General features: G+C 37.0%; 1 protein-coding gene across 1 annotated transcript in view; it reads right to left on the bottom strand.

Annotated features, from left to right (window-relative positions):
• Nucleotides 1–16,008, bottom strand: part of BUB1B (BUB1 mitotic checkpoint serine/threonine kinase B) — a 48,915-nt gene that overhangs the window by 21,219 nt on the left and 11,688 nt on the right. Inside the window, exons 5-8 of the mRNA XM_047738336.1 lie at nucleotides 14,844–15,040; nucleotides 6,913–7,082; nucleotides 5,628–5,842; nucleotides 5,364–5,455 (exon numbers count right to left, since the gene is read on the bottom strand). Of these exons, the coding sequence (XP_047594292.1) occupies nucleotides 5,364–5,455; nucleotides 5,628–5,842; nucleotides 6,913–7,082; nucleotides 14,844–15,040 (674 nt within the window). The remainder of the gene's footprint in view (nucleotides 1–5,363; nucleotides 5,456–5,627; nucleotides 5,843–6,912; nucleotides 7,083–14,843; nucleotides 15,041–16,008) is intronic.

The raw sequence follows: 16,008 nt of genomic DNA, 5'->3' as shown, positions 1-16,008 counted from the left end.
CTGAGCCAACCTTGCCACTTCTACTCAAAACTGTACTGGAATTTCTAGCCAGGGCAATCAGGAAAAAAAAAAAAAAAGAAATAAAGCATAACTAAAAAAAGAAACACGACATCCAGGTGGGAAAAGAAATAAAATGATCTCTACTTGCAGATGACATGATCTTATATACAGAAAATCCTAAGAATCTATAAAAACGACAAGGGCAAATAATGAATTCACCAAAAAAGCAGGATATAAAACCAATATATGAAAAACAATTGTGCTTTATACACTTGCAATGAACAGAAAAGGAAATTAAGAAAACATTTCTATTTGCAGCAGCACCAAAAAGAGTGAAGTACTTCAGAATAAATTTTTAAAAGTGTGAATAGACAAACACCAAAGAAGATATACAGAAGGCAAATGAGCATATAAAAGATATTCAATATCACATATTATCAAGAAATTACAAATTAAAATAATGAGATACCACCATACATCTTTAAGATCTAAAATACTGACAACACCAAGTGTTTACAAGGATGTGGAGGTATGAATGAATGCAAAACGGTACAGCCACTTTGGAAGAGAGTTTGGTACTTTCTTACAAAACTGAGTCTTATGATATAATCCAGCTATATGAGTTGAAAACTTATGTCCACATAAAACCCTGCACACAAGGGTTTAGAGCAACTTTGTTCATAATTGCCAAAACTGGAAGCAATTAAGATGTCCTCCCATAAATGGATGAACATCCACACAATGGAATATCATTCAGTACTAAAAATAAATGAGCTATTAAGCCACAAAAAAGATATGAAGAAAGCTTAAGTGCATATTACTGAGAAAAGCCAGTCTGAAAAGCTTACACACTGTTTATTTCCAACTCTAGGACTTCTGGAAAATGTAGAAATAAAAAGACACAAAAGGATCAGTGTTTGCCAAGGACTTGAGGAAGGGATAATGAACAGGTGGAGTTAAGTTTTAAGGCACTGAAACTATTTATGTGACAAAGTAATGATGGGACACCTGAAAAACCCATAGAACTGTAAAACACATTGGAATGAACCTGAATGTAAACTACGAACATTGGTTAATAATGTATCAGTATTGGGGGCACCTGGGTGGCTCAGTGGGTTAAAGCCTCTGCTTTTGGCTCAGGTCATGATCCCAGAGTTCTGGGATGGAGCCCCGCATTGGGCTCTCTGCTCAGCGGGGAGCCTGCTTCCTCCCTTATTTCTCTCTCCCTGCCTCTCTGCCTACTTGTGATCTGTCTGTCAAATTAAAAAAAAAAAAAAGTATCAGTATTGGTGCATCAATTACAACAAAAGAAGCACTGGAGGCAAGATGTTAATAGGGAGAACTGTGTAAAGGGTGGGGGAGGAGGAAGTATATGGGAACACTCTGTACTTTCTGTACACTTTTTCTATAAACCTAAAATAACTCAAAAAACAACATCTACTCATTTTTTTTTAAAAAAGTGCACAACTTATATTCTGAAAACTAAGATAAACTGTTGGAAGAAATGAAAGAAGATATAAATTAAAGATACTCCATGTCCATGGATCAAAAGATTTAGTATTATTAAGATGGCAATATTCATTAAATTGAATACCAAATTCAGAGCACAATCTGTAACATAATCCCAGCTGGTTATTTTGCACAAATTACCAAAATGATCCTAAAATTCAGATGGAATTGCAAAGGGGCCAGAATGGTCAAAACAGTCTAAAGGAAGAACTAAGTTGGGAGAGTTAGGAGACTCAAATTTCTAGATTTCAAAAGTTACAACAAATCTACAGTAATCAAGGATATAGCATAAGGATACACATGTAGATCAATGCGATAGAAAAGTCTCAAAAATACATTATGGTCAGTTGATTTTCAACAGGAGTACCAAGACCATTTGTGACACCTGGGTGTCTCAGTCAGTTAAGCATCTGACTCTTGACTTCAGCTTGGGTCATGCTCTCAGGGTTGTCAGATTGAGCTCTCCATCAGGCTCTGTGCTGGGTATGGAGCCTGCTTGAGATTCTCTCTCTCTACCTCTGTCCCTCCTGAACCCCTCTCTGGAAAAAAAAAAAAAAAGAAAAGAGAAGAAAAGAAGAGTACCAAGACCATCTAACGAGGAAAGAAGTTTTTTCAAACAACAACTGGATATCCACATGCAGAAGAATGAAGTAGGACTCCTTCCTTATATCAGACACAAACATTAGCTAAGAATGGATTACAGACCTAAATGTAAGAGCTAGAACTATAGAACTTTCAAAAGAAAACACAAGAGTAAATCTTCATGATCTTGAGCTAGGCAAAACCTTCTGGGATATAACACCAAAAATACAAGAAAAAAAAGAAAAGAATAAATTGCACTTCATCAAAAATAATTTTTTTAAAGATTTTATTTATTTATTTGAGAGATACAGAGCGAGAGAGGGAACACAAGCGGGGTAGTGGGAGATGGGGAAGTAGGCTTCCTGCTGAGCAGGGAGCCCAAGGTGGGGCTCGATCCCAGGACCCTGGGATCATGACCTGAGCCGAAGGCAGACACTTAATGACTGAGACACTCAGGTGCCCCTTCGTCAAAATTTTTAAACCTTTTGGGCTTCAAAAGGTAACACCAAGAAAGTGAAAAGAAAAACAAAGAAAGTGAAAAGACACCTGATAGAATGGGAAACAATATTTGTAAATGATATATCTGATAAGAGACTTGTACTCAGAATATATAAATCCTTACAACTCAAAAATAAAGACAGGGGCACCTGGGTGGCTCAGTGGGTTGGGCGACCAATTCTTGATTTCAGCTAAGGGTGTGATATCAGGGTCATGGGATCAAGCCCTGCCTTAGGCTAAGACATCAATGGGGAGTCCACTTGGGATTTTCTCCTTCTCCCTCTGCCCCTCCCCCCACTCACATTTGTGCTCTCTCTCAAATAAATAAATAAAATCTATTAAAAAAATAAAAAGAGGGGCGCCTGGGTGGCTCAGTGGGTTAAAGCCTCTGCCTTCGGCTCCGGTCATGATCCCAGGGTCCTGGGATTGAGCCCCACCTTGGGCTCTCTGCTCAGCAGAGCCTGCTTCCCCCGCTCTCTCTCTGCCTGCCTCTCTGCCTATTTGTGATCTCTGTCTGCCAAATAAATAAATAAAATCTTAATAAATAAATAAATAAATAAATAAAAATAAAAATAATAAAAAGACAAATAATCCAATTGAAAAATAGGCAAAGGATTTGAAAAGGCATTTCTTCAAAGAAATACAAATGGCCAATAAGCCCATGAAAAGATGTTCAACATCATTAATCATTAGAAAAAAGCAAATCAAAACCACAATGAGATACCACTTCACACCCACTAGGATGGCAATAACCAAAAAAACAAAACCAAAAGAAAGTGAATAATAGCAAGTATTGGTAAGGATGTGGAGAAACTGGAGCCCTCATTCATTATGGCAATTTGGGAACAAATTGTTTTCCTCCTTGGAAAACAATTGGGAGAGTTCCTGAAAATGTTAAACATGGAGTTACTATATGACTCAGCAATTCCCTTCTGAGGTATATGCTCATAGAATACGAAAACATATGTCCACAAAAAACCCCGTATACACAAATATTCATAGAAGCATTATTCATAATTAGCCAAAAAGTTAAAAACAACCCAAACATCCAAACGGTAGCTGCTCTAGACAAGTTCAGGAACTTGCAAGCAATCTGGTTTGACTATATGTTGGGGAGGAAACTGGAGATGTTAGCAGAGGCCACATCAAGAACAGTCTCATAATTAATCTTAAGGAGTTCTGGTTTCATCCCAAAGGTTATGGGGACCTAGCGAGGGATTCTGGTCAGGAAAATGAATCAATCAGATTTGCAATGCAGACCTGTGACAGCATAAAGAATGAATGGGATGAGTAACAGTAGAAGTAGAAAGATTAGGTAGGTTGTAGTAATCCCAGCAAAGAATGATGGAGACACAGACACCATAAAGAAGACTGTTAAGGGGCGCCTGGGTGGCTCAGTGGGTTAAAGCCTCTGCCTTCGGCTCAGGTCATGATCCCAGGGTCCTGGGATTGAGCCCCGCATCGGGCTCTCTGCTCAGCGGGGAGCCTGCTTCCCTTCCTCTCTCTCTGCCTGCTTGTGATCTCTGCCTGTCAAATAAATAAATAAAATCTTAAAAAAAAAAAGAAGACTGTTAAATCTATATAGGAATTAGAAATATATTGGTAATGGTTATTGCTAAACAAGATCAAAACCAGCGACAAATTAGGGGGAAATATTTGCAACTCCTATTAAAGATTTTCACTGATTATCTTAATCTATGAAGAGACCCTGGAACACATCATTAAGAAAACACAAACTAAAGAAAAGTGTTGCAGATAGGTCAAATAAGACAGCCAAGAAGAAGAGTTCAAATAAAGTTCAACATTTTCTATACCATATTTATTTTGCCATAATTGTATTTATAGGTGATCTGAAACATTAGAAAAATTAAATATCCACAAATGTGTGCTAGCAATTTCTTCAGGTAATCTTTTTTAAAGACTCATGGGACTTTTTTTCTTTTCTTCTTTTTTCAAAAGGTTTATTCATCTGCTTGAGAGAGCGAGTGAGCACAGTGGGGAGGAGCAAAGGGAGAGTCTCAAGCAGACTCTGTACTCAGACGATCCCATGACCTTGAGATCATAACCTGAGCCAAACCCAAGAGTCAGACACCTAACTGACTGCACCGCCCAGGTGCCCCTCATAGAAATTTCCTAAGAATATCCTCCCCTGTGTTGAGCTCTTATTAGGCAGAATTTTTTGTTATGAATCTTATCTATTTTTGCCTTCCTACCGTACCTAGCATGTAGTGATGATGGGTTACAGATAGGTTATGAGAAAACTCTTGCATCGGGGCATAGAATCTGACCCTAGTATTATAAGCTCTGCAGTGTGTATTAGACTAGATCTCACACTGCCTGATGATTTAAGTATCACCTATCATTCTTTTTCCTATAACAGAAATACTAAGGGTTAGGAAGAAAAAGAAAAAGATATTCAGAAGGAAAGAGCAGGGTAAGAGGAAAAACTATCATAATCTCTAATTACTGTCAAAACAAAAATAGAACATCTCACTTAAATCAAAGGGATTATCTTTGACTATAGCAATCTAAATTTAACCTATGAAGTTTATTCCTTAAAAAGAATTTACCAAATGGTCTTTTAGTCCTAATATACTCTAAAGAAGAAAGACATTAACACACACACACACACACACACACACACATACTCTCTCTCTCTCTGTCTGGTTACTTTCATCACTGTAAAGAAGGAAATGCCTTTGGGAACCAGAATAAAGGTGCCCCTGCTCACTCTTAATAATTACCCCCTCAAAACATCAGGAAATCAAACTCACATAACTGGCTGTTGTGCAGTTTCTTCAACATATGGAGTAAAACTGGGAAGTAGAGGGGGTACAGTGGTCACAGAAGCCGTACCACCACGAGGCTGGCGATGAAGAAGAAAATGAAAATTACCACAGTTATACATTCTGACAAAGTATATGCAGACCATGCCTAATCATTCAGGAGGAATTAAAAGACACACTAAAAATGCTCCTCTACACTAAATCTGAAGTCTTTGTTATGTTGGCAAATACACTGGCTATAATAGTCCTTACCCTGTATTCCAAAGGTCTGCCTGTATTCCAAGGGCCGGGCTGCAGCTCATTTTCTTTGGCCCTGGACACAGGGGGTGCTATCCATGGCTGAACTGTAGGCTTAGACAACTCTGTTCTAGAAGCCTCATCAGCATTTTCATCAAAAATAGTAATTCTGGAATTACTTTGCCTCTGTTGAGGAACTGGATTTTGGAGTCCTCTGTTCTGGTTTGGAGCTAGGAGAAAAATATTAAAACTTCATGTAAAATCTTTAATTATCAACTGAGGTGCTAGTAAGGTATACCTAATTCTTCCTAAAGCCAAGGAGATTACCCCTACTACCATAGAAACAAGGTTTTTCTTTTTTTTTAATTTTATTTATTTATTTGACAGACAGAGATCACAAGTATGCAGAGAGGCAGGCAAAGAGGGGGTGGGGAGAAGCAGGCTCCCTGCTGAGCAGAGGGGCTCTACCCTAGGACCCTGAGACCATGACCTGAGCTGAAGGCAGAGGCTCAACCCACTGAGCCGCCCAGGCGCCCCAAAGAGATTTTTTTAAACAATAATTTTTTTAAAACCTTACATGAATCAAATTACTAACTTTTTAATCTATTCTGATTGTTACTTATACTCTCCCCCTCCTTTCCCTCACCTACAGTCTTTTATTTATAGATATGTTTAAAAAAAAAAAAGAGGGATGCCTAGGTGGCTCAGATGGTTAAATGTCTGCCTTCAGCTCAGTTCATGATCCCAGGGTCCTAGGGTAGAGCCCCACATTGGTCTCCTTGCTCAGCAGAGAGCCTGCTTTTCCCTCTGCCTGACACTCCCCCTGCTTGTGCTTACTCTCTCTCTCTCTCTCTGACAAATAAATAAATAAAATCTTCGGGAAAAAAAATTCTACATCTTCCTTCAATCATCATTCTAACATTGTCTAGTTTTCTCAGAGACTACCCTAAGCTAAATCTTCATTTGTCAACTTAAAACTTTCTCTCAGTGGATATCAGCTGAAATGTGCTGAATCTAGAGAAGACAAATTAGCCGAACAACTCAAACTCAGAAACTCTCGATGCTCCGTATATATTTCCGTATATATTAGGTTTTTCTTAATTAAGACACAAAATTGCTGACATGTTTTGCTTTTACTGCATACTGTAATCTCAGCTCTCTGAAGACTTCCTTCTTTTTGCTACCTAGTATTCAGAAAACTAGGACAGTGTCCACATATATATTTATACATTATCTCTTTACATAATTTGCCTACCACCCGCGACTAAGAGTTTCCCATAATAACATTTAACAAACTTACCCTTAAGAGCACCTCCTACACGGCTGATTGGAGCTCTTGCTGTCCTTTTCCCTTTGCTTTTTAGTTCTGCCAGTGTGCTTCGTTGTGGTACAGAAGATCCAAAAACTTCCTCCTCCTCTTCTTTCTCAAGGGCCAACACAGTTTGCCGAGACACTCGAGCTTGGAATTGTCTAAGAGAATGGACAATTAACTTTTGGGGGAGATGAACACTACTCATTGGAATCAAAATTTCTGATTTATTAAAACAAGGGAGAAGAAATATAGGGAAATAGCCCAAAGAAAGTGTTTATTCTCTCAGGAATAAAGAAAGCTACCTTGAACTCAGAGAAAGTTTGGAATAGGATGATTTAACTTCCCCTTTAATGTCCAAGGCTCAACCAATTGTCATACTCTGAAGAGCACCATTAGGCTGATCTCAGGAGCAAATCGGGGTGACTAAGGTTAAAGAATTTATTAAGCTCAGAGTTCCCACCAACTTTTTAAACTTACAAAATAAGTTGGAAGAGTAAATGAGCATCCATATACTCTTCACCTAGATTCAGCAACTGTTAACGTCTTGCCACATCTATTCTATCACTGTCTATGTCTCTTGTTCTCTTTAGGCACATTGCTCACCCCCATACCATTTTTTCCCAACCCATATGAAATGAAGTTGTATTCCACATGTCATTTTATTTTAGCAAAGCTTGCAGAAGTTTGAAGATTAAATTTCCTGTGCTGCTGCTGAAGTTTTACATATTATCAAAAGGGTAAAAAAGCAGAATAAACTGTAAATGCTGGCCAAGAAGGGGTAAGCCTGTGATAGCCTCTCTCTCACTGGGTAGAACTAAAAATTCTAAACAAAATACAAAAAAAGCATCTGAGGCCTCTGAAAAGTAAACAAAAGCAAGTGGACTGTAGAGAGGAGTCAAACTTGAAGAAACAACCCACACAGGGTTGTTTCCTGTTTTTTTTTTCTTCTTCTCATTTCTGTTGTGGTTTTAAATTGTTGCAACAATGGTGTGGGAAGCTAAAACCTCATCTTTCTGGCCAAAGTACTGGGAAAAGGGGACTCTGAGGGCCAACCAATGTGGGAAAGATACTGGAGAGAATGAGCTGAAGCAGGGGATCTCCTAATTCTCTACATGAACTGGCACAAGCTCTGGACTCACTCCTGAGCTATGCATACAGAAGGCAGGCCCAAAGCAGCACAGAAAAGGCTTTGAGAACTGAACTATGATATAAACCATTGGCCAAGTCCTAGACTAACCACTGAGCCCCCTACACATGGGATAGACCCAAAAGTCTTGAAAATTGAACTGCCAATGGAACCACCACCCACATGAAAAAGAACTTATGATATCTAAAGGTTGGTTGCCTGGTACGACAAAAATATCAGATTCCCCAGAGAATATTAACCAACAGGACTCAGTCTAATAACATAGTAATGGGATAAATGTCCAGGATATAATCCAAAATGACTTGACAGAGAAAAAGCCAGGAAAATGTGATCAATTCTCAAAGAAAAAGGCAATCAACACATATCAAAATCAAGATGACCTAGGTATTGGGAATTTCCAGACAGAAATTTAAAAGCAGCTATTATAACGACACTCTAAGAGATAAAGGTAAAAATATCTGAAATGAATAGAGAGACAGAAGTTCTCAGCAGAGACAGAAAAACTATAAAAAAGAATCAAATGGAAAATTTAGACCTGAAAGACACATTATCTGAAATAAAAAATTACTGGATGAACTCAATATCAGAATGGAGATGGCTAAGGAAGGAGTAAATGAACCTCAGGACAAATCAACAAAAATTAGCCTCTCTGAAGAACAGAAAAAAGAAAGGTTAAAAAAGTAAAAACAGGGGCGCCTGGGTGGCTCAGTGGCTTAAAGCCTCTGCCTTCGGCTCTGGTCATGATCCCAGGGTACTGGGATCGAGCCCCACATCGGGCTCTCGGCTCATCAGGGAGCCTGCTTCCTCCGTCTCTCTCTCCGCCTGCCTCTCTGCCTACTTGTGATCTCTGTCTGTTAAGTAAATAAATTAAAAAAAAAAAAAAAAAGTAAAAACAAAGGCAAGGGCAGTGCCTGGATGGCTCAGTTGGTTAAGCATCTGCCTTCAGCTCAGGTCATGATCCCAGGGTCTTAGGATCGAGCCCCATTTTGGGCTCCTTGCTTAGCAGGGAGATTGCTTCTCCCTCTGCTTCTGCCTGCTGCTCCCCCTGGTTGTGCTCTGACAAATAAATAAATAAAAATCTTCTTAAAAAAAAGTAAATTAAAAAAATAAAAACAAAAACAAAACAATAAAAAAGAGCTTCAAGGACCTATGGAATAATATCAAAAAGTCTAACACATGTGTAATTTTAGTCTCAGAAAAAGACATATAAGTGCAGAAATAAATAATGGCTGAAAACTTCTCAAATTTTGGGAAAGGTACACATTTACATATTCAAAAAGCTCAGTAAACCCCAAATGGATTCAATGCAAAGGTAATCACACAGAGACACATCATATTCAAACTTCTGAATAATAATGTTAAAGAAAAAAATCTTAGGGGTGCCTGGGTGGCTCAGTCGGTTAAGTGTCTGCTTCCTCTCAGGTCATGATTCCAGGGTTCTGGGATCCAGTCCCATGTAGGGCTCTCTGCTCAGCGAGGAGTCTGCTTCTCCCTTTATCCCTCCACCCTGCTTGTGCACTCTCTCTCTGTCAAATAAATAAAATTAAAAAAAAAAAATCTTAAATGCACCCAGAGAAAATCAACATATTACATATAGAGAAGGAACCATTCTCGTCAGAAATCACAGAGTCCAGAAAACAGTAGAACATCTTTAAAGTACTGAAAGAAAAGAACTGTTGAAAGGCACCTGGATGGCTCCAACGGTTAAGCAGCTGCCTTCAGCTCAGGTCATGATCCCAGGTTCCTGGGATGGAGCCCTGTGTCAGGCTCCCTGCTCACTGGGGAGTCTGCTTCTCCCTCTCCCTCTGCCCCTCCCCCCACCGCTCTTGCTCTCTCTCTCAAATAAATAAAATTTAATATAAAAAAAAAAACAACAATAACAAAAAAAGAACTGTTGACCCAGAATTCTACATCCAGCGAAAATATCCTTTAGGAATGAGGATGAAATGAAGACATTCTCAGATGAAAAAAAACTAAAGGGGCGCCAGGGTGGCTCAGTGGGTTAAGCCTCTGCTTTTGGCTCAGGTCATTCCAGGGATCAAGCCCTGCATTAGGCTCTCTGCTCAGCAGGGAGCCTGCTTCCCCCTCTCTCTCTGCCTGCCTCTCTGCCTACTTGTGATCTCTCTGTCAAATAAATAAAAATAAAAAAAAAAAGAAGAAGAAAAACTAAGGCAGTTTATTAGCCATAGGCCCACTCTAAATGAACGGCTAAACAAACCTCTTCGGGCTAAAGGGAAATTATTCCAGAGGAGAACTTGGGACTTAAGGAATGAAGAAAGAACAAAAATGATAAATACAAAAGACCATTTTCCTCCATAGTTCTTTAAATATGTAAGGCTCTTGAAAACAAAAATTATAACATTGTGTGGTGGGGCTTTCAGCATATGTAGATGTAATACATATGACAAGTATACCAAAAAAGTAGGGAAGATCAAGGGACCTATATAGTTATAAAGCTTCAGTATTTTCTTACTTGAAGTGGTAAAATATCAACTCTAAGTAGACCATGAAAGGTCAGGTATGTTTATAATATACCCTAGACAACCACTAAAAAAACAGTAACAGACAAAAAAAAGCCAATAAAATAAATTAAAATGAAATATTAAAAAATATTCAGACAATCCAAAAGAAGGCAGGAAAGAGGCAAGAGAAGAACAAAATATATAGAACAAGTAGAGAACAAATAAGAAAATAATAGATCTAAATCCAACACAATAATTAAAGTAAATGTTCTAAACACAACATTTAAAAAGATATTATGAGAGCTGATGAAAAAACAAGGCCCAACTATTCGCTGTGTATAAGAAACCCACTTTAAATATGAAGACATGGGATAAAAATGAAAGAAAATCCATACAAAAGCCTGCATCATGAATGTTTGCAGCAACATTATTTCATAATAACCAAAAAAATGAATACAACCCAATTGCTCATTAATTGATGAATGGATAAACAAAATGTGGCATAGCCACTGAATGGCATATTACTGAGCAATAGAAAGGAATGAGATACTAGTATACAACAGAACTATGTTCATCAATGATGAACATAGTATGATGAACCTTCAAAACAGTATGCTAAGTGAAAGAAACCAGTCACAAAAGACCACATAACGTAGGATTTCATTTATGGGCAAAGCCCAGAATAGGCAAATCTAGAGAGAGAAAGCAGATAAGCAATTGCCTGAAAGTGGATGAGTGGGGATGGGGAGTGATTGCTAATGAGTACAGGGTTCATTTTGGGGTATTAAATATGTTCTAAAATTAGATAGTGGTGGTCACACAACTCTAAAACTGTTAAAAAAAAAAAAAAAGAAAGAAAGAAAGGAAAAAGATATATCATATAAAGAAAAGAAAGCCAGAATGGCTGTACTAATATCAGACCAAGGAGACTTCAGAACGTGTATGACCAGGGATAAAGATAGACATTGTATAATGAAAGAGGGATCAATTCTAAATGTGTATGCTTCAGGATTTCAAAATATATAAAGCAAAACAAATGGGACTTAAGAGAAAAAAATAGACAAAAATAGAATTTTGAAGTCAAAATTCTCCTCTCAGTAACTGATAGAACAAGTAGACAGAAAATCAGCAAGGAAACAGAAGACCAGAACAGACTATCCATCAACTTGACCTACATAACATTTAAAAAACATTCTACCCCTGAACAGCAGAAAACACATATTTTTCAAGTGTCCATAGAATATTCACTGACAACAGAACATATTCTGGGCCATAAAACAAAACTTAATTAAAAAAAAACTGAAACCATACAAATGTTCCCTGACCTTAATGGAATTAAACTAGGAATCAGTAACAGAGAGACATCTGAAAAATCTCCAAACATTTCCCATTAAATTAATTCACTTCTAAATAACCCAAGTCAAAGGAACAATATATGTGAAATTAAAATATTTTGTGCTCAATGAAAGTGAAAAATACAGTATTATATCAAAATTAGTGGAGTATAGGGCGCCTGGGTGGCTCAGTGGGTTAAGCCTCTGCCTTCGGCTCAGGTCATGATCTCAGTGTCTTCCCCCTCTCTCTCTGCCTGCCTCTCTGCCTACTTGTGATTTCTCTCTCTGTGTGTCAAATAAATAAATAAAATCTTTAAAAAAAAATTGTGGTGTATAGCTAAAGCAGTGTTAAGAAGGAAATTTTTATATTAGATAAGACAGCTAGAATTAGTGAAACAGGTTATCACCTTAAACTAGAAAAAGAGCAAGTTAAACTTAAAGCAAACACAAAGAAGGAAATAATAATAAAAAAAATTGAAGAAGAAAATAATAAAGAGCAGAAATTAATAAAAATAAGAAGAAAAAATCAATTAAGAAAAAGCAATGAAACCAAAAGCTGGTTCTCTAAAAAGATCGATAAAATCGGGGCGCATGGGTGGCTCAGTCGTTAAGCGTCTGCCTTCGGCTCAGGTCATGATCCCAGGGTTGTGGGATCGAGCCCCACATCGGGCTCCCTGCTCCCCTGGAAGCCCACTTCTCCCTCTCCCACTCTCTCTGCTTGTGTTCCCTCTCTCACTGTGTCTTTATCAAATAAATAAATAAAATCTTTAAAAAAAATCAATAAAATCAATAAACTTTTAGCTAGACTGAGGGAAAAAAGAGAAAACACAAATTATGAATATCAGGAATGAAAGGGGAGAGATACCTATATAACATACAGACATTAATAGGAAAATAAACACTATAAACAACTCTATGCTCCTAAACTCATAGATGAAATGAGTCAATTCCTCAAAAGACAAATACTATAAAAGCATACTCAAAGAAATCAAAGATCTAAATAAATGGAGAAATATACCAAGTTTATGCACAATACTAATCAAAATCCCAGAAGCTAATTCTAAAACTTTTACAGACAGTCAAAGGAACTAGAAGACCTAAAAAGAAGAACAAAGTTAGAGGTCTCCTATTTACCTGATTTCTAGACTTACTATAAAGCTACAGTGATCTAGATACTGTGGTATATACACTAATTAACAGATATATAGATCAGAACAGAATAACAGAAATAAACCTACATAAATACGTTTTTTTTTATGTCGAGTATGATTTTCGACAAAGGTGCAAAGTCAGTTCAATGAAGAAAATCTTTTCAACAAGTGGTACAAGAACAAATGGAGGTTTGTATGCAAAAAACAAAACAAAACAAAAACAAAACCTTGATCAATACTTTCTACAAATATTAACTCAAATGGATCAAGAGATCTAAATATAAAAGTAAAACTACAAAGACTTGAAGATTGGGGAGCCTGGGTGGATCAGTTGATTGGGGGCATCCAGCTCTTCGTTTTAACTCAGATCATAATCTCATGGGTCATGGGACTGAGCCCCATGGCTCCGTGCTCAGTGGGGAGTCTGCTTAAAGATTCTCTCCCTCTGCCCCTACCCATACTTGTGGAATCTCTCTAAAGTAAATAAATAAATCTTTTTTTTAATTAAACATAGAAACGTAGAAATACCATATAATCCAATAATTCCACTATTTGGTATCTACCCAAAAAAACCCAGAAACACTAATTCAAAAAGATATATGCACACCTATGTTTACTGCAGCATTATTTACAACAGCTAAGATATAGAAGCAACCTAAGTGTCTCTCAATAGACAAATATGGAAGATATTGTGTGCTTATGTGTGTGTGTGTGTGTGTACACACACACGCACACACACACACTATGGAATATTATGCAGCCATAAAAAAGCATGAATTGGTGCCACTGGTGACAACATGCATGTACCTAGAGCATATTATGCTAAGTTAAATAAGTCAGACTTAAACAAACAAAAAGCAGAATAAGACCTATAAATACAGAGAACAAACTGTTGGTTGCCAGAGGAGACAGGGATTGGACAAATGGGAGAAAAAGAGAAGAAGACACAGGCTTCCAGTTATGGAATGAATAAATCATGGGAATAAAAGCTTAAGAATAATAGCATAAGAAATAAAGTCAGTGATACTGTAAGGGTTTTGTATGGTGACAGATGGGTGCTACACTTGTGATGAGCATAGCATAACTTATCAACTTGTCCAATCCCGATACTACACACCTGAAACTAATGCAATGTTGTATATAACTATACTCAAATTTTTTTTCTTGAAATTTCAAGATGAAAACATAGGAGAAACTGTTGGCAACCTTCCACTACACAGAGTTCTCATGATCCATGCAAAAGTAAGTTAGACTTCTGCAAAATTAAAAAATTTTGTTCCATAAACACACTATTAATAGAACAAATAGACCATAGTGAAACTGGGAGAAGATTTACAAGTCACATACCTGACAAAAGACTTGAATTCAGAATATCTATCTTTAAAGCAGAATCAATTTAATAACCAAAATGCATTATGCTAAATGAAAGCAGTCAGATTCAAAAAGCTACAGTGAATGATGCCATTTCTGTGATATCATGGCAAAGGCAAAACTATAGGGCTGGAGAATAGGATCAATGGTTGCAAAGGTTTGGGAATGAGAGTATGTGTTAAACTACAAAGGCAGAGAGCATAAGGAAATCCTATGGAGTGATGGAACTTGATCATGGCAATGGTTACAGGTCTCTATTCATTTGTAAGAACTTACAGAATTGTACAACAAAGAGTAGATTTTACTATATGTGAAATATAAATTGGTCTTTTAAAAAATTAAATCGTAACTAAGGAAACTTGCCAATCCATGGAGAACATTTTATTCAGACGCAAAACCAATGATTTATATCTATTAGTTTTAAAGAGGGAAGACAAGCTCTAGAGAAGCTTACCGGTGCTGTGACTGTAGTCGTTCCAGTGGTTCCGCCTTCTGTTGAATTCCTTCCTGAAATATCTTATCTGCCTTCTTAAAGTTTTCTCTAGCTTCATATTCTTCAGCCCATGAGATATAGAACTGAGCAAGTGAAACACCGATCCCTTGGCTGTGTAAATAACTGTACATATCCAAAGGCTCATTGCATAAATGTCCCTGTAACAAATTAAAAGCATTAATAGTTAATCAATTTCTATTCACTTACTGTCTTTTATCTGCCAGAAAATCACTGGAGTTTTATGTAGTTTCTGCATTGAAAAAATATGTATCTGTTATAATACAATGTTATAAGGACTCTACTGGGAAGACTTAAAAAGTAGACAAAAGAAATTAATTTGTAAGAAAAGGGATGAGAAGGAAAGACCTCAAGAAAGTATGACATTTGAGTGTGGCGTTGAAGGAGGAATAGACATATCTGGTAGAGAATGGGAAAGGAAGGACATTCTAGACAGAGAAAATGATATAAGCAAAGACAGAGACTTAAAGTTTGTAGGGATGCAGACAAGACAAGTGCTTGGAAAAAAGGGTGTAACAGGTCTTAAATGTTAAGATAATTAATTTTAAATCTACCTGATAGTGAATGTATGTGTGTTGGGTGGGAGAGCTGTAAGCAAGGGAATGACATGGTCAAATCTGTATTTTAGGAGGGTCTTATAAGACCAGATATAATGTTGATAATTCTAATAGTAAGAAGGTAGGGGAATGGCTGAATAAAAATCCCACATCATTAACAGTGCCACATACATTTTTTCCTTAAGGAAAAAAAAAAGAACATATATCATTTTACACAGGTAAAGGGGTTTTTATCATTTTATAAAGTTTTAATCACAAGAAAATTTGCTTTTATTCCACTTAATTGTCCATCATTCATTTTTCCATGTTGCTGCTTATTCATTATTATTTTTAGATAAGAAAAAATATTCTACCCAGAAATCTTCCATCATTTAGCCACTCCCTATTTTTTGGATAGACAGCTTCTACTTTGCCCCATTACAATAATTTCTATAACAAATATCTTCATGCACACAACCTTTCATGTTTCATATTACTCCCTTAAATAAATTCCTATAAGTAGAACTATGTTAAACAGTAACAAATTGCCCTTTTATTAAAAGATTTTTATT

This window comes from Lutra lutra, chromosome 7 (assembly GCF_902655055.1).
Source record: "Lutra lutra chromosome 7, mLutLut1.2, whole genome shotgun sequence".
Taxonomy (NCBI): Eukaryota; Metazoa; Chordata; class Mammalia; order Carnivora; family Mustelidae; genus Lutra; species Lutra lutra.
This window is presented reverse-complemented; position numbering and strand designations above follow the sequence as displayed.